The sequence below is a fragment of the Ascaphus truei genome, chromosome 13, assembly GCF_040206685.1.
Source record: "Ascaphus truei isolate aAscTru1 chromosome 13, aAscTru1.hap1, whole genome shotgun sequence".
Lineage (NCBI taxonomy): Eukaryota > Metazoa > Chordata > Amphibia > Anura > Ascaphidae > Ascaphus > Ascaphus truei.
In genome coordinates this window covers 8,240,799-8,263,919 of record NC_134495.1, presented here as the reverse complement: position 1 = coordinate 8,263,919, position 23,121 = coordinate 8,240,799, and the positions used below count along the sequence as shown (strand labels likewise).

At 44.4% G+C, this 23,121-nt stretch overlaps 2 protein-coding genes across 8 annotated transcripts in view; one reads left to right on the top strand and one right to left on the bottom strand.

The window, feature by feature from the left end:
• RILPL1 (Rab interacting lysosomal protein like 1) overlaps positions 1-19,661 on the top strand; it is a 27,335-nt gene extending 7,674 nt beyond the window's left edge. Inside the window, exons 3-9 of one of the 6 annotated variants that reach the window (XM_075568342.1) lie at positions 3,678-3,796; positions 6,665-6,883; positions 7,450-7,616; positions 9,245-9,340; positions 12,059-12,145; positions 13,751-13,838; positions 17,020-17,157. In XM_075568342.1, the coding sequence (XP_075424457.1) occupies positions 3,678-3,796; positions 6,665-6,883; positions 7,450-7,616; positions 9,245-9,340; positions 12,059-12,145; positions 13,751-13,838; positions 17,020-17,025 (782 nt within the window). In that variant the 3' untranslated portion in view covers positions 17,026-17,157. Of the gene's footprint in view, positions 1-3,677; positions 3,797-6,664; positions 6,884-7,449; positions 7,617-9,244; positions 9,341-12,058; positions 12,146-13,750; positions 13,839-17,019 lie in introns of all 6 variants that reach the window. The other 5 variants (XM_075568339.1, XM_075568340.1, XM_075568345.1 and 2 more) reach the window with 5 other exon arrangements.
• Positions 4,886-23,121, bottom strand: SNRNP35 (small nuclear ribonucleoprotein U11/U12 subunit 35). Of its 2 annotated transcripts, none has more exons than XM_075568347.1 (3): positions 22,982-23,121; positions 20,910-21,718; positions 4,886-5,044 (listed from the first exon to the last, which is right to left on the bottom strand). In XM_075568347.1, exons 2-3 carry the CDS (start codon positions 21,713-21,715, stop codon positions 5,008-5,010), a joined length of 843 nt encoding a protein of 280 aa, XP_075424462.1. In that variant the 5' UTR covers positions 21,716-21,718; positions 22,982-23,121; the 3' UTR covers positions 4,886-5,007. The 2 variants fall into 2 exon arrangements, with proteins under 2 accessions (XP_075424462.1, XP_075424461.1); XM_075568346.1 differs by having other exon boundaries at positions 22,954-23,070.

Below are 23,121 nucleotides of genomic sequence, written 5' to 3'. Positions count from 1 at the left end.
GTGTGTCGTATATAACCATCACAAGCTTTGCTGCTATATCCCATTGTGTGTGTCGTATATAACCATCACAAGCTTTGCTGCTATATCCCATTGTGTGTGTCGTATATAACCATCACAAGCTTTGCTGCTATATCCCATTGTGTGTGTTGTATATAACCATCACAAGCTTTGCTGCTATATCCCATTGTGTGTGTCGTATATAACCATCACAAGCTTTGCTGCTATATCCCATTGTGTGTGTCGTATATTACCATCACAAGCTTTGCTGCTATATCCCATTGTGTGTGTCGTATATAACCATCACAAGCTTTGCTGCTATATCCCATTGTGTGTGTCGTATATAACCATCACAAGCTTTGCCGTACTCTCCATGAAGAGGGTTGATGTAGATCTGTATTTTTGGGATCCCGTTGTGAAAATATTATACTTCACACAAGTGCCACTTGCTGCTTCCACAATATGCAATTCCAGTGGCTATGGCCAATGATTTACCCCGTGAGTTTCTGTTCTGAAGGTATTTGGTTAGTTTCAGTGTCCCCATCCATTAAAACACGCACGGTAACCTTCACATTTGGCTCCAGGTGACTAGCGTCTGAAGTGAGCTTCATGCAGAACAGAAACAATACCAGCCCCTCCTTCAGGACCACCATACATTGGCACATCGATACTTTCTGTGTGCGTAACTTGGGTCAGTACAAAGGGACTTTTACATTACAGGATAGAAACATTTGGTGAAAGGATTAGCTGATATTTCACTATACTACTATACAGGTATATATAGAGAGAGAGAAAGAGAGAGATCATACCAATATATATATATATTTGCTTTGTGGCATGAATTCACGCCTACCTTTAATGACACCCTATATCAGGGATAGGCAACGCCAATCCTGACCAACGGGTGTTCCTGGCGCAGATTGCAATGTGCAATATAAAGTGCAGATTATCCCAGTGATTTGCTAAACACTGATACCACACAATGCTGTTACTCCACACACCCAAATCCTCTGGTTGTAGGGACTCCTTGTAGACCTCATATGGAGAAGAAGACACAAATGCATAGAGAATAGTGCATAATGCGTTCACACTTTACTCAGATACAAACAACACAGAGGGAAGGGACAACTCACAGTGTTTTAAGTGAGAAAAATGCCTTTATAGCGTGATACTGTCTGCTATGAGATTCACAAAGCAGTGATAAGTGCTTTTAAGTGGGAAAAAATGCCATTATAGCACAATACTGCAGTGTTATCACTGCTCTGTGAATCTCACAACAGGCAGTATCCCGCTATAAAGGCATGTATCTCACTTAAAAGCACTTATCACTGCTTAGTGGATGAGCCCCTGAGTATGAAGTAGGATGTATTATCACCATGCAGTGAGTGAGAAATGAACGATGCCATTATTTAGCATCTGCATCTGACTACTCTCTCAGGTTTGCAACATGTAATTCTGCTTTTTACACAGACAGTTATTACTAGCTCCGACCTGCAGATAAATTGACTCCTAAAAGTGGGGGGGGGGGGGGGGGGGGAAATGACAACACGATATGCAAAATGTGTTCACACAAAAAAAACACGCGCTCATGTTGTAATGTAGTTAAATATTGGCCAATTTCCAAAGAACTCTAGCAAGGTAGAACTTTTTTGTTTTAAACAAATTGACTCTGTTTTGCCACTGGATTTAAGAATGACCTATGGCAGGTAAGCCCCATTCTCACTGCAATGCCGGTAATGAGATACACACAAGTTGATATCTCATGTATCAGTGGTTCCCAACTCCAGTTCTCAAGAACACCCAACAGGTCAAGTTTTAAGGATATCCCTGCTTATGCCCAGGTGGCTCAATCAGTGACTCACCTGTGCTGAAGCTGGGATATCTTTAAAACCTGACCTGTTGGGGGTTCTTGAAGACTGGAGCTGGGATCCAATGCATTATGTTATATTTGTAGTGTATTGAATGAAGTCCAAATCCAACAAGCATCTCTAATAATGTACTATCATTTCTTTTGTATAAAGTGCTGTGCGTGATTGAATCTTTGAGCCAAAGGGATTGCAATCTAAGGCCTGGGACAGAGGAGCAAACAGCGCTGAGCCGCGCTCCTGCTCTGCCTCACCTGCTCCAAAATGCTGCTTTTTCCTGTCCTTGCAGGCGAGGCAGTGAGCGCGCTCAGGGGGCGGAGGCGTGCCAGGAGGCGGAGCGGGAGACGAGGCTAGTCCCTCGCTCCCATTGGATGTGAGCGGTCACGTGACCGCTCACATCGCTTCCCCGAGCGGCAAATTTGAAACCTGCCTGTCTCGGCAAAGTTTCTCAGCCTCCGCACGCATCAGCGCGCATGCAGAGGGAGAAACTATAGCCCCGCTGATGACAGATGCAGGGGCTTTGTGCATCTGCTCAGCGCGGCTCAGCCCGCCTCAGCGAGCTTAAAACTCACTATGTCCCAGGCCTTATTCTGCCAAAGAGACACAATAACCTGCAAAGGCATGCAACCCACAGAGATTTGTGAGGAATCTCACTACAGCGCCGCCTCTCTGATACTTTGTGTTATAAATCACATACATGGATCTCTTCTAACTCTTCAGGAGACAGGAAGACTAACTCAATAGCTTTTTTTTATATGTCTAATGTAGCAAACGTGTATATATACAGTTTTACCATTGTAACAAGGTCAAGCCTGCCCTTCAGGTCAAAAGGGGTGTACAATTCATTGGAGACCACTGTAGCATTGAAAGAAGGTAGTGGACCACGCGCCTCGCAATCTGTTGGGCTGAACAAATACAGATACAGGTATAGCGGACGGTTTTGATGGGGGGAGGGGACTCCTGCTAAAATAGCGGTGGCCAAGTCCAGTCCTCAAGGACCACCAACAGGTCAGGTTTTAAGAATATGCTTGCTTCAGCATAGGTGGCTCAATCGAAGACAGAGCCACTGATTGAGCCACCTGTGCTGAAGCAGAGATATCCGTAACACCTGACTTGTTTGTGGCCCTTTGAGGACTGGAGTTGGCCATCAGTCAACGATTGAGTCACCTGTGCTGAAGCAGGGATACGCTGAAAATCTGATCTGTTGCTAAACTAGGGGTGGCCAACTCCAGTCCTCAAGGGCCACCAACAGGTCAGGTTTTAAGGATATCCTTGCTTGAGCACAGGTGGCTCAGTCTTTGACTGAGCTACCTGTGCTGGAGCAGGGATATCCTTAAAACCTGACCTGTTGGTGGCCCTTGAAGACTGGAGTTGTCCACTCCTGTGCTACACAATGCTGACTCAATAATGGACTAAAGGTGACGCTCAGTGGTAGTAACGCAGATAAACCCAGGTTCGAGTCAGTGTCAGCTTCTTGTGACCTTCAGCACACTTCCCTGTGCTTCAAGTGCCAAAAAATAGATGGTAAGCTCTTTGGGGCAGGGACTAACGGTGCCGTCTATGTACAGCCCTGCATACACTGTCAGCACTATATGAGAATAAAATATATGATTATTTCAAATTAAAATCAGTCACCAGTGCTCTATGGGCCATGAATCCAGTGTCTGTGTTCAGGTTTTGTGATGTTCAGTGTCTTTATGTACACAACGCAACACTATCGGCAATCCGGTTCCTCCAGGCACAGTGAGAGCATGCTTCTGTACGGTAGGCATACATACACTGGATCTTGTATCACACTCTTCTGGTTTTCACAAGGTATGTCGGAGAGAGAAAGACAAGTGATGAAGAAGTTGAAAGAGGTGGTGGACAAGCAGAGGGATGAAATCAGAGCCAAAGATCGGGAGCTGGTACTAAAGAGCGAGGACGTGGAAGCAGTGAGTGGTGGAATCCTTTTTATTACTATCCGCGTACATTCATAACATCGCAGCATACATTCAATGGGATTAGAGGAACACAGACCCACATATAGAAAGAAGCTGAGAAATCCAGGAATCCTACACTTTAAATGATATATCAGGAGAGAAGACACACCACATTGGACTGGTAATGTTGATGACACTGAACTGGGTTTCTGATGGCTCTTGATGACATTGGACTGGGTATCTGATGGCTCTTGATGACATTGAACTGGGTACCTCATGGCTGTTGTTGACATTGGACTGGGTATCTGATGGCTCTTGTTGACATTGGAATGGGTATCTGATGGCTCTTGATGACACTGAACTGGGTATCTGATGGCTCTTGATGACACTGGACTGGGTATCTGATGGCTCTTGATGACACTGGACTGGGTATCTGATGGCTCTTGATGACACTGGACTGGGTATTGATGGCTCTTGATGACACTGGACTGGGTATCTGATGGCTCTTGATGACACTGGACTGGGTATCTGATGGCTCTTGATGACACTGGACTGGGTATTGATGGCTCTTGATGACACTGAACTGGGTATCTGATGGCTCTTGATGACACTGGACTGGGTATCTGATGGCCCTTGATGACACTGGACTGGGTATCTGATGGCTCTTGATGACACTGGACTGGGTATCTGATGGCTCTTGATGACACTGGACTGGGTATCTGATGGCTCTTGATGACACTGGACTGGGTATCTGATGGCCCTTGATGACACTGGACTGGGTATCTGATGGCTCTTGATGACACTGGACTGGGTATCTAATGGCTCTTGATGACACTGGACTGGGTATCTAATGGCCCTTGATGACACTGGACTGGGTATCTGATGGCTCTTGATGACGCTGGACTGGGTAACTGATTGCTCTTGATGACACTGGACTGGGTAACTCATGGCTCTTGATGACACTAGACTGGGTATCTGATGGCTCTTGATGACATTGGGCTGGGTATCTAATGGCTCTTGATGACACTGGACTGGGTATCTAATGGCTCTTGATGACACTGGACTGGGTATCTGATGGCTCTTGATGACACTGGACTGGGTATCTGATGGCTCTTGATGACACTGGCCTGGGTATCTCATGGCTTGTGATGACACTGGACTGGGTATCTGATAACCCCAAATGACATTGGACAGGGTATTTTCAGGGCCCCAGATGACACCAGTTATACAGAAGATAATTCCACTACAGCAGGAACATTTCTGTGAACGAAAAAGATGATTATAAGATAAAAGCCTCAGAAATATCAATTATTCGGCCTATACAATTGTATTTATAAACCCGATAACAACATGTTATATTAGTATACTATACTCTAAATGCACTATAAACCCCTCACCCAGTAATACACTGTATTTTTGATATGTGGGCACAATAAGTGAAGGCAGCTTGCCAAAGTGAATCTACCTTTATCCTTTTGTTGTTTCTGGGTTTGGGGGGTTACTCACCTATAACGTATACATGGCATCTTCTTGTCCAGTGGGCTAATAACACACAAATCATGTAGGAGGGAAAGGGTTACTTATTGAGGGTTTTGGAAGAGGGCATGAGGCTGGCCAACATGAGGGCATGAGGCTGGCATGAGGCTGGCTCATTAGAACCAAATTGCGAAGTGCCAACACCCTTTCTGTGGGACGCCATCAACGAACGCTCAAGTTAAAGACGGCTGGACATTTTTCTCTCTTGCTAATTGATTCCCAAGTGGGCACTGGTTTTACAGCAAATATAAAGATCACTTGTGAGCACATTCACGTGTCCGAGAGGTCTGCCACCCTGCTTTTCAGCATTCTCTCCTAGCGTACAGTGCTTCCGCTGCAGCAAGGGACTCTGGGTAATGGACATGCACAGTCTCACCTTTTTGCTTCTTATCCATTTTAACATGGAGCCCTGCTTTTAGGAAGACTTGATTTACAATCCTGATTGTCAATGAAGCAACGTGAGAGTTTTATTCTGTTGTTGTAAACCACCTAATACATAGTAAATACATCCTCATTCCTACCCTTACCCCAGGGGTGCACAATCTTTTCTCCCTGAACCCCCCTGTCTGCTCTCCTTCCCTGCTCGCGCGACCCTCACCCCCGCTCGGCTCCGGCATCAAATAACCCCTCAGGGTCATGTGATGTCACGTGAGCCCTCAGCGTCATTTCACGCCAAGTTACCATGACAACGCGTCGCTGAAAGCCAAGGTAAGTTAGTTATAGTGACCTCGCGCGGTCCCCCGGAATTTAATTTAAATGCCTTGTGGGAGAGTGCGGAGCCTCTGTAACTGTCGCACCCCCCAGTTTTGGCACCCCTGCCTTACCTCATAACACGGCGCCCCACACTTCTTTGCTTGCCTATTTTTTGTTGGCAAAACCACATTTGCAGGAAACGCCCCTCGTCCTTTTTTGTTAATTTTGCATTAATCTGCATGTAAAAAACGCTATTGGTGCAGAGAACACAATATGCTCTAAGCCAGGGGTAACCAACTCCAGTTCTCAAGGGCCACCAACAGGTCAGGTGTTCAGGATATCCCTGCTTCAGCACAGATGGCACAATCAGTGGCTCAGTCGAAGAGTGAGCCACCTGTGCTGAAGCTGGGACTTGTTGAGCCACCTGTGCTGAAGCGTGGATACCCTGTAACCTGCACATGGTGGGGGCCCTTCAGGACTGGAGTTGGTCACCCATGTACTAAACAATGAAGAAAAAAACTTTTACAAATCGGTCTGGGGGGACGACGGCAAAATACCGGGCAACCTGCTGGAGCTGGGGCGTTTGCCTCACTTTTTAGGATTTGATCGGTCTAACGGCGGCCTGTGTTTCTCTCTTCCATCCCGGCGCAGCTACAGCAGCAGCAGAGCCGCCTGATGAAGATCAATCACGACCTGCGCCACCGCATCACCGTGGTGGAGGCGCAGGGGAAGTCTCTGATTGAGCAGAAGGTGGAGCTGGAGGCGGATCTGCAAACGAAGGGGCAGGAGTCGGGAAGCATGAGAGCGGAGATCAGCAAACTGAGGGACAAGCTGAAGGGCGACCAACGCCACAACGGGCAGGAGACAAACGTGAGAGGGATGATCAGTGCGCTCCGGCCCGTCGCCGGCATTTCCAGGGCCTAGAATGGAAGTGGCTTGTTGAGCAGGGGATGGAAGAAGCTACAGACATCTTGTAGGGCAGACGGAGGCAGACGGTGCTGGGGCCCTGCAGAGGAAGTGGCCCAAACCAGTCTCCCACCGGCTCGTGGAAGCTGGGCCTAACTTTCAGTCGGTCAAGTCCAACATCGCCCAACCGGGCCCCCCCCCCCTCCACCGGGTCCAAGCACCAGTCTGCCCCCCTCGTGCCCTACAAGTTGTCCATGGTGGCAACCCTGTGGACTTAGGGGGTATGGAGTACCACTACTTTTTAATTTACAATCCCAGAGTACCACTATTTAATTTTACAACCCTAATGAACCTCTGCTATGTTATTAACAGAGTTTCCTTTATTATGTAAAGAACAATGATTTATTTGAGGAACCCTTTGCCCTTGTCTCCTTGTTAAGCATAAATACTGAATAAAGACCCGGTCTGAATAGCTTTCCCTGCGAGTTAGATAAATGGTCACGGTTTCCGTGTTCCCTTCTTCCGCTCAGCAGGCCGGAGCGATGAATGACGACTGTATCTTTGAGTCGGACAAGATGCCCCCAGACCCCAGCCGGCCGCGGTTTACATTGCAAGAGCTGCGAGACGTCTTACACGAGAGGAATGAGCTGAAAGCCAAAGTGTTCTTGTTGCAGGAAGAGCTTGCCTACTACAAAAGGTAAAACAGCCATGGCTGAGAGAAAGGGCTCTGTTTACTAAGGGGTGCTAGGTCGTAAGGCACCCAAGGTCAGTTAGAGCTTAGTACCCACTTAGCAAATATGAACCAAAGGGGGTTAAAATTTATCTACATCAGGGGTGGCCAACTCCAGTCCTCAAGGGCCATCAACAGGTCAGCTATTAAGGATATCCCTGCTTCAGCACAGGTGGCTAAATCAGTATGAATGAGCCCCCTGCGCTGAAGCAGGGATATCCCTAATACCTGATATTTGTTTTATTTAACCACCGCATGCAATTAGGATAAATAGTACGGGGCTACCTCCGTGTGATGAGGATAAGCAGCCTGATCTGACACAGACTCTCCCAAAGCACCAGTACATAGACGTAAAGCATTATCCCTACTTCATTCTTACACATACTATCCCGGCCCTGGCTTTATCTTCTGTGATCAATTTCCTGTATCTTCTGCATTCCTCTGGGATAACCTGTATAAGGGGGCGGCTTCTTTTATATCCAGCGTCTACTGTTCGAGCCTAAATCGTGTTTGGTGGCTAAGGAGGGAGCACTGCGAGAGACGTTCAGCTTCTCTGGAGATGTATTTCCGTTCTGTCTCCTACAGCTGTGTTTGGCATGATCTAGTTTCATACTGAACATTAACCCCGTCTGTGCAGGAATGCAACACGCCAGTAACACACCAAGTCATACTCTGTCTGTTATGGGGATTCCACAGTCCAGCGTATTGCATAGTGCTAATGACTATTTATATACACCAATAGCTCCCAAAATCTAATTGGATAGATAGACAAAGACTATAACTCTTGCACCCTGCATCATTAGTGTGAGGTTAGTTTATACTTGCTTGCAAGTATAAACCAACCTCACACTGATGATACCCATCAAGGTTGAGACATGCCTGTGAGTGGTTTGACTTGCTTTGCTAGTCCCATGCTGTGCTTAAAAGCTGTGTGAAGGGCGATGCATCTGCTTAAATGGGCTCCATGTGTATGGATATTCCAGGTAAAAGGTGACACATTGTGTGCTCATTTGCATGTCATTTCCCAGAATCCCTTGCTGCAGTGGGAGCACTGTATGCGTTGGACATCCATAGTTAATTTTGCTAACATGTTAACCCTAATATGACACGCTGCTGTATATATATGTATGGAGCCCTCTCTGGCGATATATGTGGAGCATTACAGGGGCACTGTGTGTATTTATGTATCTAGTTCCGTTAAAATGTGTTTAGATTTATGGCGTTGGATCCCATTATGGTATGAGCATCTAATAACTCCTTCTGTAACCACTCCCCAAACATGACCACACCCGAGGGCCTTAGTCAAAGTACCTTGCTACACTGACTCATGGTCAAAAAGGCCTTTCTGGTCACCAATTTGAGGGCAAAAAACTCAGTGTCTGTGCCCGACACACAGCCCTCAATACAGGATTATTAATTACCAATAACAAATAAAATAGGAGTGTACCCAATATTTACTGATCTATTCTGCTAGATACAGACATTTTTCTACTGCACATTGCCATCTTGTACAATTGTATTTACTGCTTTGCAATTGTTGCCAAATCTCCTGTATATAAAATGTGACTGAGACATTTTTTCTTCCCCTTTTTTAGTGAAGAAGCAGAAGAGGAAAACAAGCTTCCACAATCTTCCCCCATAATGACCCCCAAAACATCCACCCCTCCTCAGGAGTCTGGCATCAAACGCCTGTAAGTAATAATACCCTGACCATATACTGCATGTTTATGCGCAATGTTGCGTAGTCTTTTAAAGTATCGTTATAGATCTCCTGATACACGCTCTTCGCCTTGCTTTATAAGATCAGATCTTCTCAGTAAGGGTGCACAAAGATGCTTGGGGTAGAAACGAGGATACCTTAAGTACGGCCGAAAGCCAAGGAGCACATACTGTGGGTGCAGGGTCTGAGTTTTTACAGCAGGTAGGAATTAGGCAGAATAAGTGGCTCGTACCTGCGCTCACATTCCGAGTGCTTTCAGGTGCAAAGAACAGAGTGCAGTAACACCTGTCATTTCTGCTTTACTGCATCTTATAATGAAGCGCGCAGGGTCTAATACTGCAGAATATTGCTAAGCTGCGATATCGTAGATGAGGGGTCAAGCAGCAATACGGGTTCACTTTAAAATATATATATATATTATATAGGTATCACCGAATACTGAAGAACTAATTTATTCTGCACTATCGCAACTGGACTAACACGGCTATTTTCTGCTCTATATATATATATATATAGGGAACCATGTTAAAAATGGTTATTGAGGCAAAAAGTGACACTGTGTGCTCATTTGCATGTTATTTCCCAGAATCCCTTGCTGCAGTGGAAGTGCTGTATGCTGGGTGATAATGGGGAAAGGCGGGGTTGCAGACCTGCCTAAGACATGCAGATGAGCATACAGCTATATTTGCATATATATATATATATATATATATCAATCCTGTAATACACACACATATATATATATATATATATATATATATATATATATATATATATATATATATATATATATAATGTGTGTGTATTACAGGATTGAAGCAGAGGGTCTCTGGGGCTGAACCCCATTAATTTCAGCTCTGGGGACCCCCTGCTTGCAGAGATACTTACCTCCGTAGGGGTCACCGGTAACTCTTTGGAGTTTAAAGGTCCTGGTCACGCAGGCCAATAGGAAGCCGCGCTGGATGACGTCACAGCTTCCCGTTGGCCCGTGTGACGCGGGACATTTAAACGCTGCCATTCGATTAAGGATCACAGTTTCTCTGCTTGTAGGGATACCGGCACCACTACGGAGGTAAGTATCTCTGCAAGCAGGGGTTCCCCAGAACTGAAATTAACGGGGTTCAGCTCCGGAGACCCCGGTTTCAAACCTGTAATAAACATTTTTTATTTTAAAAGGTAACCCACCTTGCAGCTTTAAGCAGAAGCCGGCATTGCAAGGGGACATATAGAAGTGTATATTTTCACCTAGCGTTTACAGCATATGTTAGAGATGTTTTATAAAGCAGAAAGGCAATGCAGTGTAGGTACCTATTAAAGACATCTGCACTGAGGTCAGGCAATGAATAAAAGATTAAGCGATTGCAATCTGAGGATTAGGCCAGATGTAATCAGAGTCCAATTTGGAGTAATGCATGGAAAAAGCAGCAAAGAAGCTTGCTTGTCCGGCTTGCCATGCAGCTACTAGATAACTACTTGTTCATTTTTGTCTTTGCTAATGTGGCTTTTTAAGCCTTTCTTTAGAAGGGGAATGCAGAACAATGCAGTGCACTGCAACGCCATCTTGTACCGAAGAGGTTAAGATTGTTAGAGACTGACAAAGCCACAGAACCAAAGGGGGTTATTCACACATGGCCAATAAGACCCGACACGCTGAGAATAGCTCACGTGTTACACAATAATGCTTTCACAATGACTCGTATGCTGAATGGACAAAGCGTGCAACTCAATGCATTCCTAGAACTTGTAGCAATGTACAGCACTCCAAGGTTACACAATGTCAGCTAGACACTCGTTAAATGTGTATCCCACCGCATGTGCTGGGGCCAAACAAAAGAGCTTTTCAGCAATAAATCACAGACTGTTCCTCACAGCTGAAAACCAGGAACCGCTTCTCATATTACCAACATCTTGTAATGCAGGGGTGGGCAACTCCTGTCCTCAAGGGCCAGCAACAGGTCAGGTTTTCAGGATATCCCTGCCTTCAGCACAGGTCTGAGACACCTGTGCTGAAGCAGGGGAATCCTGAAAACCTGACCTGTTGGTGGCCCCTGAGGACTGGAGTTGCCCACCCCTGCTGCAAAGTGATTCCAGCTAAACGTTGTGAGCATCAGCTGCCATTTCCTTTTTGTTTATGAAAATATATGTTTGGGGTCATTAATCCCAAATCGTACTGTACTATACCCTAGCCAGGCCTACTCCACTACAAGCAATAATAATAACAACAATAAATATGTACATTAAAGCCATCTAATCCAAGGTCATGCATCCATCACCCGCACAGTGAAGTACGGTTTCACATGTCCTCTTAAGGACGTCCTTGAATCCTTGGCCCGAGTAGCTTACAGTCTAATTTTTATATCTGAGGCACATCAGTCTATCACTAACAGACGCAGGCCCATATTTATTAAGCTGTTCTAAGCCATGAGCCACCTTGCGGACCATTTAGGTAAACGGGCCCAACTGGGCCTCATGGCGAAGCGTCACTTTGTAAGTATGCTCCGAACACAAGAGTCTGCATAATGAAGACCCCACTTCACTTGAATGGGCTATCGCGGGTCTTCCAGCACTAGGCGCTTACGGCAGAGCGTTGCTTCGTAAATATGTCCCTTTGTGTTAAATAAAACAACCTAAACACCACATTCCGGCTCCGCAAACCCCCATCAACAAAGATGTTTTCGTCTTTTTTTAGTGTTGAATATCATCCAACATACAGTTATTTGCTTATTTTTATATCATGGCTTGTCTGTCTCCTCTCCTCGGCGGTGTGTTATTCCAGGTAACAAGGTCTTCCTTTGCACCCGAAACCAGTTTCATACTCCCCGAGCATGCCTTGGCCGTCACATGCATGATTACAACATCTCCCATCCTGTCCCCATGTACTTTGGTCCTCCCCACGTGCTGTGGAACATTGTGGCCCTTGCAGAATGACAGTTGCACTTCACATAACTGTTGTATACAGTTATGTGTAGCAGAGTTGTGTACTTGCATCTTTCATTCACTTCACATGCAGTGTTGCAAGATCCTGCGGCAGTGAAAGCGTTAAGCTCAGAGCAGCCCACCCAGTGCAGCCCACCCAGAGCAGCCCACTCAGAGCAGCCCACTCAGAGCAGCCCACCCAGTGCAGCCCACCCAGTGCAGCCCACTCAGAGCAGCCCACCCCGTGCACATGAAGGTTTTTTGCTCCCAAACAAAAATCGGATTATTATTTTTTTTGGTCCACAACCAAACCGGGTTCTGATCCCAGCTCCTGGGCGCAGAGACGTTCTGCAAATGAAGCAAAAGTATCCAAAATTGGACAAGTTCAATTTGGATCGGTTTTATAATAATAATAACTATTTCCTATAGCACTTTTCTCCCAATTTTATTTTATTTATAAAATATTTTACCAGGAAGTAATACATTGAGAGTTACCTCTCGTTTTCAAGTGTGTCCTGGGACATATGTAATGGGACACAGCGCGTCACAATCACAGTGTAGCGCGCGGTACGCAGCACATAGGAATGTTACAGGCACAGATGAGCTTACACTCTATTATTGTTGTGTCCAAGGCTCAGGAAGTGGTACTTGGATCCTTGACATCTGCTGTCCTCAGTAGCCAATACATACAATACAAGTCAGATCCGACATTAGCTTTTTCAGTTGACTCCGTCCTTCATTCAAATTGATGCATCACAGAAAAGAAAAGAACGGTTAACATGGTTTTTTTCACACAATATTGGGTTGTGCGGTCGGTTTCAGCTATGCAGAATGGCATGCACAATCTCCCAGTTCCCAGAAGCTGGGTTTCAGAACCTGGTTTGGTAGTGAAGCAATAAAATAAACCCAATGACTTTACCATCAAGAGACTGGAGACCAGTTCTGCTTTTCCAAAGCTCCATCGTCCATAAAAAGAACCCCCTCCTACTACCCAGAATGCCCTGGGATTCGAGTTAGAACACAAGGATTGGACCAAAGACTCATTATGAAATCAGACCATTGAGTTTGTTTGAAATATGCATTCCGTAGGGTGTTTTGTTGTTTTGTTTTACCTATTACAATCCTGTTGTGTTTAATTTAAAACGGGATGCGACGCGAGGTTTAGAGAGAGTGGCAGGAGAAACCACTCGCTGATCACAAAGTGAAAATTAGACTTAGGATAGGAAAATAGCTTTTAATAGCAATACATTTGGAGAGAGGCGGTTTCAGGATCAGCTCAAGAAGCAAAGCAAATAGACACACTTTTCTTTTGATACTTTTTACTGCTATATAATACAGGATGTTAGTTTTCAGGAAAGGGATCTGGTGCACAAAACACGGCTTCACTGTGACAGCGGATGTAATTATTCCTTGCAATGTGACATACCTTATTCTACACTCATCTTGTCTGTACTTTGTTAACTAGGCTCTTTACAGCTATAATGCCCATGGTAGCAGCTGGGTTGATTCCAGATGATCCCACTTTGCAGCCAATCAGAAGGCTTGTTTCCCTTGTAGGATTTTTTCTCTCTTTGTAATGCCGGGTGGTGTTTCTGCATGCATAGGTGTGTCTGTCCATGTGTGCTGCTCGTGGCATTCTGATTGGCTGATTGTGGGATTGGTATAATAAAAAAAAAAAAAGTAAACCAATTAGCTGCCAATCAGAATGACCAACTAAAAATCTCAGAAAGGAAAAAGAGCCCCCCCCCCCCCAATGTTCCAGACCTTGGGGGTCATGTAGAGACCAAGAACAGCAATTAGGAAAATGACTCCAGTGCATTTAGTCGAAGACGCTGCTCGGATCTGTCATTGAAACTCCACAGATCCATCAATTTCTCCTAAATGAGCGATTGTCCTCACCCCCGCACACACTCAGATTGTGGTCGTGCGGGAGCTGGGCAAGCAAAGTGCCATTTTGGCTATCTCCCCCCCCCCCCCCCCCTTAGAAAATATTGCACCAATTATAATTAATGTAACAGCAACAGACCAGTGATGTACTCAGAACTTTCCAAAATGATCATACTGGCAATTTCCAAAGGTAGGAACACGAGTCAGGTAAATATTGTAACCCCTTCATCTCTGCTTTATCTCATGAACGCGTTCGTTGAATAGATATAGTAAGATGTTGAACAAAATCTAATGTGAGATATTGAATTCAGTTTCCCTTAAAGCGGCAATCCTCCCCCCAAATGGCCAGGAGGTTAGCGGATACCTTGCACCCCCAGCAGTCCCGCTCTTAAAATGTCAAACTCATATCTCCTGATCGAAGCATCAGGTGGGAAAAAGGAAGGTACGGTCGGCACAGGCCGCAGCTGCTGCGTTCACACGAGCATTCATTTCAAGGCCACCAGCAGAAGCATTCATTATAATCACAGATCCTTATGTACATAGGTTCGTCAGATAACAACAGGGCTAACTAACACTGCATTGTGTGATTTACACACGTGAGCTCAGAAGTCGTTATGCTGCGCTTATAGTGCCGGCGAGAGCGACGCAGCGTCAAAACAAATGCATTGGCGCCGTCGCGTGCGCTTATACTTGGCGCGACGGCTTGGTCGCGATCGCTGGAAGTCATCTCAATTTGATTTTTCCAGCGACCGTAGCCTGACGTCGCCAGCACTATAAGCGCGGCCTGATTCTTCTACTGCAAACAGGGCCGTGACAAATTACCGCCGGCGTTCACCATCCAACCACAGCCGCTCTCAGCCTTAATTAAAGCAGGACGCAGAGCTGACATCACACCATCATTTTATTTCCTTATGCCTGTGTATCACTTCTTTATATTGGGTAAATATCTCTCCTGAAACATGTCTGCAAATTATATCTTTTTAAAGTCATTATTTGCTTATTGCAAACACCTCGTACCCTGTATAAGGGCGGCGGCAGCAGGAGTTTGCATTATGGCGCTTTGCAGTGGTACTACACCAGGAGCGGCCAACTCCAGTCCTCAACGGCCACCAATAGGTCAAGTTTTCTGGATATCCCTGCGTCGGCACAGGTGGCTCAATCAACGGCCGAGCCCCTCATTGAGCCACCTGTGCTGAAGCAGGGATATCCCCAATACCTGGCCTGTTTGTGCCTCTTGAAAACTGGAGTTGGCCTTCCCTGTCCAATGGGGTACAGAGTAACTACTTTTTTTTTTTTTTTTTTTTAAATGATGATTATTATTTACAACCCCGCTGTACCTCGGCTTCATTTTCACACATTTACCACTTTATTTTTAAAGAACAAATCATTTATTTTCAATCTTACAGCATACACATAATTTAAATATTTAAAAAAACAAAGTCTAGAGTTTTGCTTCAATGACTATTAAAAACAAACAAACAAACCTGTTTTTCCCAAATCAGACAGTATTACTGCATTTTTATTTAAGCCACTTCGACCTGCGACTCTGATAATACCATGATCCCATTATAAGATATATTTCTTCCTCTCTGTCCCCCAATGTTCCATATACTGGGAAGCAACTTCTCAATGCTGGAGTAAAGACCATCTCCATTCTCATGAATGGGATCAAACATCTTCTCTGGCCCAGGGAAGCGGCCTCACACTACAAAGAATAAGGGTGCTTGTGTTTGGTAGCACGGAAATGCGGATGCATGGCTGTTCCAACCAACGGCAAAAGAATTCGGGGACTGCGCTGTAACGGCAGTGTTTGTTACTGCCCTAAACGCAGAGTGATGGTGCACAGAGCATGGCGAGCCGTGTGCGGTTTTAATAGCATGTCAAATAAAACGGTTTAGATTATTCAAATGACTAGGGACACGCTCAGTAAGGAGCAGTCATTTTGAAGTTGGATGTAGTTGACAACAGGGAAGATGTATTGGAATGGGAAGATTATCACTTTCAGTGGCCACCATCAGTGAAAGGGTTAAGGATCATTACTAGCTACAATACGTGTGTGTAGGGACCACTCCCTGTTTTTAAAGTATGTATATTACCTTTAGCCCCAGCCTATTTTGTTACCAACACGTTACCGTTTAGCCCAGTGGCGCTCAAGCAGAGTCCTTGTGGGCTACTCTTAGACCAGGTTTTTAGGCGTTCTCGAATTTAAACATATTTAGGGGTAAATTGTATATACTTCGAAGCGGATATTCGGGATGTTTTTGGCCACAAATCCCCATTGAAGGCAATGTGGATATTCGGGCAAAAAAGCCAGAACGTCCGCTTTGGAGTATATACAGTACTATTTACCTCGTAACCTACTAACCAATGTCTTCATTATTACTAAGACAATTTGCTTAGGTATTGCTTGTTTGGGAGCCCTAGAGGACTGCATTTGAGCACCACTAACCAATAGGAAGTACAAGAGAACAGTCAACACAAACTTACCAGCGAAGGACATTGTCTCCACATTCCCTGGACAGATACAACCACTTGTCTTAAACCCTATGATGCTAGAGGCCAGCAAAGCATTCCAGACCCTACTGGTAGCGAAGATGTTTAACCAGGGTGGGAAGATAAAACATATCTAACTGGATGAGCTACCTCCAATAATCTGGAGTCATCCACTACAAACAAACCAATCAGCAAATTGGAATTGTATCTATGTCCCCTTGCTTAAATATCAGCTCAGAAGATCTGGAGCTGTGTAACAAATGGACATTAATAATTCCAGATCCTACAAGCTTGTGTTGCGGTAGGGCACCTAGATGAGTTTATCAATCTGACGGTTCTTTCTTATCTCCTTAGATTTAGCTTTTTCTCACGGGATAAAAAAAGGATGCCAATGACACAGAAGAACGTCGACTTTCAGGAGTCTTTTGGCGCCTGGGCGGATTACAACAAAGATGACGATTATACAGAACAAGGACAAGAAGCGTTACAGCACATGTGACAAACGGGACATGGTGTGTGCGCACTCAGCAGCTGACGTTTTGCTTTGCCTTACATACCCGAGAGACACATTTCACAGCCAAATAACCACATACAGTATAAAACATGCAACCCATGTGTCTGTGTTTGCCGGGGAAAACTAGTAGATGTTTGCACGATTGGGGATGAAATAGCTGCTTAGAAACCGAAATTCAAGAGACTTTTAGTAACTAAAGATTTTAGTAACCACAAACATTTTGTATAAAAAAAAAAACAGAACAAAAGGGAAAAGAAAACAACATTAAAAAATTAAGAGTGCCATTTTTAAGGATGTTTCTCAGTTTTATAACAAATCTGCAAAAACAGAAGAGGCAATGGAGGATTTCCCAGCACATTAGAAGTATGATAAAATTGGGTACTGGGGTAACATAAGATATTGGTCCATCTCTTGATTAAACACTTATATTGCTGCCTGTGATACATTGTATTATATACAGGGTATTGTGGGTTTTTTAACACTAACACGAGGGATTAAAGGGGTCGATAAGCCTATTACTTCCACCATTGCTTTATTCATATAATATTTAGCCCAGGGATGGGCAACTCCAGTCCTCAAGGGCCACCAACAGGTCTGGTTTTCATGATACCCCTGCTTCAGCACAGGTAGATCAATCCGTGGCTCAGTCTTCGACTGCACCACCTTTGCTGAACTTGGGATATCTGGAAAACCTGACCTGTTGGTGGCCCTTGAGGACTGGAGTTGGCCACCCCTGATTTAGACTGATGTGAACACTAACTATATTAGTTTATAAAATCAAGCATGAACTGAACAGTTTATATTGGCTCTGTCTAGTTAACAGAAATGCAATGCTGTCTAACAAATGATCAGTGCGTTGCCCAGTATATTGTTATTGTGAGAAAGGGGTTCAGTTCTCCTGCCCCCCCCCTAAAATATCTTATAGACTTCTGTAAATCCACAAACAGGGGGTTTAATATTCTGCTGGGAAGGACACCCGAGAGGAAAATGTGAGCCTCCTGCACATGTGCAACCACTCTACGTTATAGAAAGTGTGCTGGTGCCTTATCCAGAACGAGCAGCTATGTAACCTAACACCCAAGGACAAAAGCACATTTAGAACAGATCTGCACTATCCAGCACCAAACGGTGTCCTTGTGGTAGCTGCATATGCTTATGGGCTTATTCTATATCCCAAACCACCCCCCCCCCCCCCCATGTGGCCTCTTTCAGCCTCAGATATTCCCCTTTGAAGTCAATGGGGAATTTGGTCCAGAAAAAAAACAAACAAAACGACCACATCAACCACTTTAACGGATATAGAGTAAGGCCATAAGTGAGCAAATTCAGTGTACATCAGAGGAGCAAGTATTATGCTGCTTCCTTCTCGAAGCCCCTTTCAGTTTAGCCACAGGATGTCCACATACCTCCACGCTGAAACAAAATAGCCCACCTTCCCCTATTAATCCCGCTGATTAACACAGAACGTCATAAATAAGGCCAGAAGTGTCCACATTCACTAGGCATGTCATGTTAAATCCTTCCGTTTGATGCAGTTTAGGACCTTGTGTTTGGCGATTACACACAGGTTACATTTACACAAAGACCGTAGAAAATGGTTATAGTGAAAACCCTGCGTGGGAAATAACCGGAGGTGCTGGGATTTATCCCATCAATCCTTTGGGGTTTACAAGCAGGGAGAGGTTTCTCCTTAACGTCTCCGAGCTTCAGAAAAAAAAGAAGAGGTAATGGTTGGGGGTGAGGGGGGGGGGGGGTGACTACATCAGATGTAACAGTGTTAATCATGTGGCTTCCAGTTGGATTTCTTTAATTACCCTAAACAATGAACTTTAGGATTCGGCAATATGCTTGCACTACAGGACACCCCTTACACGGTGTACACCAGTATCCCTTCAGTTCTAACGGAGTCACCTGTGCTTGAGCAGGGATATCCTGAAAACCTGACCTGTTGGTGGCCCTTGAGGACTGAAGTTGCCCACTCCTGATGTACGTAGACCAGCAAGCTATGGAAAAATGCTACTTTTAGTTCCGTATGTGACATTTTCAAGGCGGCGAGATGTGCTGTATCTACACAAGGTACCGCGTGTAGATTTAACCCTTTTCACTGCTCGGCAATGCAGTCCCCCGTGGCAGCAAAAGGGTCAATTAACAAACACCAACTTCTTGCTTAGCTTTTATTTAACGAGCATTTAGCAAGGGGATATTTTGCACATGGTTATTGAAGCGATGTCAACATGAGGGTCCTCTAACTACTGATGTGGACATAGTCAACATCCACTAGGGAGACTTGTGGGCCCCGCAGTGTACTCCTGAGACATATTGTAAAGGACTGTGAATGTAGTGTCCCCTTGTTCATAGTGCCTAAAAAAGCATGTAGATAATGTAGATACCGAAAGACAAAGTCTTGGGGCCTTGTGTTTTGCCATATGGGTTTTACAGTATTAACAGAGAATGGTTTGGATATTAAAACATTTGAAACTTTGATATTTGCCTGGTCATTTTTTACAGACTCGGGGTCGGGTTTTCTTTCACAAACTGAGAAACTAAAGATTAAGTCTTTCGTTGCTTTGCAATACATGGGGGTCTCTTCAGGAAGCAAAAAAAAAAAAAGAAGAATGATACAAACGGAGCTGTAATGAATGCATGGGCATTTGCGCCACATGCCAATGTCACAGCGTTTGGAGTGGGTGCACCAAGTTCGAACCCCAGTGTCGGCCCTCTTTGTGATGTTGAGCTAGGCACTTTACCTTCCTTTCCTATATTATTGTAAGCTCTTTGGAGAAAAGACTGTGTGCCAACAAAATGCTATGTAAAGCACTGCGTACACGGCCAGTGGAAACAGATGAGTGAAAATTGTTAAAGAATAAATTGTGAGCAATTTATTTTTAATTACACCTACAACGTCTTTATATACACCTGGATATGAGTGCGCTCCCGATCTTCTGTTTCTGCGATTATTACAAGGATTTGGATTGAGCCCACATCTGGAGCTGCCCCACTTTAGAGGAGTGTATAAATGTATTCTCCTAATCTCACTAGTGTGTTCCCTTGGTTTAATTTAAAACGGTTTTTGTGCTGATTTTCTTGTCTTCGTACACGGTTAGTGCCAAGTAAACATATGATAACACTGCTTTGTGGCTTACCCTGTTACAAAGCAAGAAATAAATATGTACTTTAGAAATTGTTGAAGAGACTTCGTGTACTAAACAGCTCAACCTATTAACTGCCTGTGAGGACGGAAATACAAGTAAAGAAAACAGCAGTTGTACATATAACATATAAATTGCGATGAAGAAAATACATGTTTAAAAATGGATCACAGGATCTCCATTTAACCATTTGCGTCTTTATTTTATTTTTAAATATTGTCCTACACATGATGAAATACCACCCCTTCCTTCCATAGCTTTGTGTCCAGTGGATTAAAACCCAAATGGCATGGTCGTGTGTACTGTGACACTTGTGTTTTACACTATAGTGCAGGGGTGGGAAACTCCAATCCTGAAGGGCCACCAACAGGTCAGGCTTTCAGGATATCCCTGCTTAAGCACAGGTGGCTCAATCAGTGGCTCAGTGAAAGACCGAACGACCTGTGCTGAAGCAGAGATATCCTGAAAACATGACCAGTTGGTGGCCCTTGAGGGCTAGAGTAGCCCACCCTGCACTATAATGTAATGTATATTCAACTGAAAAAAACAAGCAGAGGCTAAACGTAAAAAGCCTTCTCTACCTGTCATGTTCCTCATCTCTCCGTTTTCTGTCATCTCTTTGTCTGCTTTTCTCCCTCTTGCTATCTTTCTTTCGCCTGTCTTTATCACTTCTTTCCCTGTCTCTGCTCCTGTCGTCCTTGGAGTGTCTTTCTGCATTCCGTTCTTTGTCACCCCTGCTCTGTGACCTCTCTTTCTCTTGCCACCTAGTGTCCCTCCCATACTCATTCCTCATCCCCCTCCATTCCCGAGCTCTCTCTCTTGAGCGAGATCTTTCTCTCCTTTCTCCACGTCCCTCTGCGTTAACATGATTTGCAAACATTGGCAGATTGATGGGCTTCCGAAAAGGTCGGTCACGACCACCAAATCTCAGCTGGCCAGATTCCTTCTTGCCCCCAAACCCTCCTCCCAACCTGCGAGGAACCCAGCCTCTTAGATTTCGCTCCAGTTCAAAGTCCACGAACACTTCATGCTGGTCAATCACCAGCTTGTTTGCATCTCTGTGTGCTTTCATTATTGCGCTTTCTTGTTTATATTCAATGAATGCGTAGCCCTTCGAGAAACCAGTTACCAAGTCCCTAACGAGCCGAATCTTCCTGATGTCTCCATAACGAGAAAACGACTCCTTTAATTTTTCTTCAGTTGTCTGTTGGCTTAATCTGGATACAAACAGGGTAAGATGGGGGTCCCCACTAACTCCTTTATTTGGTACATACCGGGCCAGAATTGCCCTGAGCACTGCACGATCATGGGGCTCTTCATCAGTACCATCAATACTCCCGGCTTTGAGAGGGTTGTATGCTTTTGCTATAGGTGTCCATTCACTCATTTTCTAAATGAAAAGGAAATGTATAAATCACTGAAGCAAATATATTGTAACAGTTATACATTTACTTAATATGCCAACACCTTGAAATTTATTCTAAGATCTTCATTTTAATATTGTATTAGTCATTTTTTGCCACACTTTCTTGTGGCAAAGAAAATAGATTACTGTATTTTAATTGTAGTTGGTAGAAATTGATAAATATTTAGCATTTACAAAGTCACAAACATAACCAATATTTATTTTCTGTGGCTCACATTTATAATAGCGGTTATCTTAGATGTTCTTCATCTTACAACCATCGTGTGTAATTTAACAATACACAGATGTTATCCAAAGAGGTTACAGCCCGATTGAAAAGCACAATTTATTACAATAAATTCACACATGCCCCAAAGAGATAACAAGTTAGGTAAGCTGGTTAGGGTAGGTATTCGCATAACCTTACAACTGTACCGATTTAGCAGATACTGTAATTGATTTTTTATATCCCTATCAAAATCAGGTGTACCCATTTCTGCTTGTGTGAGAGAGCAGAGGCGCACACACCTGCCTGTCCCCCATTGTTTGAAGCTCTGAACCTTTAGCTAACAAAAAGCAGCTTGAAGACTGATAATGGATTTCATAAACTAAATCAGTGCTACAGGGAAGTTATCCCTACTTCTGCTACATGCACACAAATCCAGATTACTATGGTTTTATTAGTAAAATTATCTTTGCATATAATAAACTGCATGTGTTACCATGCCTTCAGAGCAACTATTCACTTGCTTATAAGCTCCAATATCCCACTAACAGATGAACTAGAGTGGACCTATTATCACGTGCCCAATGTGCCTGGGTGTGTGTTCATTGTGACTATTAAGTTGTCAATGATATATATATATGCCACAGAACGGTATTGTCTATACGTTTTTGATTATTAAGCTCAGCTAAAACAGTACAGATATATATTTGAGGCATTGTTCAGCCTTATTTAAAAGGCAGCACAATAAATTACTTAAAGTCTAACCCTTATCCCAACCCTAATATGCAAGCCTAAACCCAACATGCGAGTCCAACCCTAACATGCAATCCTGGACTCCAACATGCCAGCCTGAACCCAACACTCAAAATCCTACAAATCTGTGAGAAACCCACTGAGGGATATAACGCAGGCAGGAGGTCACAGAGCCGGCTGCCAAGTGAACATACACTTCTCTTACAAATAACCAGCCATGCGCGATGTATACTCAGCTTACACTGACAATAACAGGAGTAGCGACCTACTGAAACGCAGGAACCCCTGAGGTACCAGCAGCCACCATATCACCAGCCACACAAGTCGCTCTAGCAATGACCTAGGCGACCGCGCTCATCGCCTCAGCCAATCAAGACACTGCTGGCATCCCAAACAATCTTTTGGATTG

Coding starts and splice junctions, on each gene's coding strand:
- SNRNP35 (XM_075568347.1), bottom strand. CDS start 21,715: ATGAGTGAATGGACACCTATAGCAAAAGCATACAACCCTCTCAAAGCC. Junction 5,045..20,909: donor AGAGATGAGGAACATGACAG/GTAGAGAAGGCT, acceptor TTTCGTTCACAG/AAATGTTCCTGCTGTAGTGG.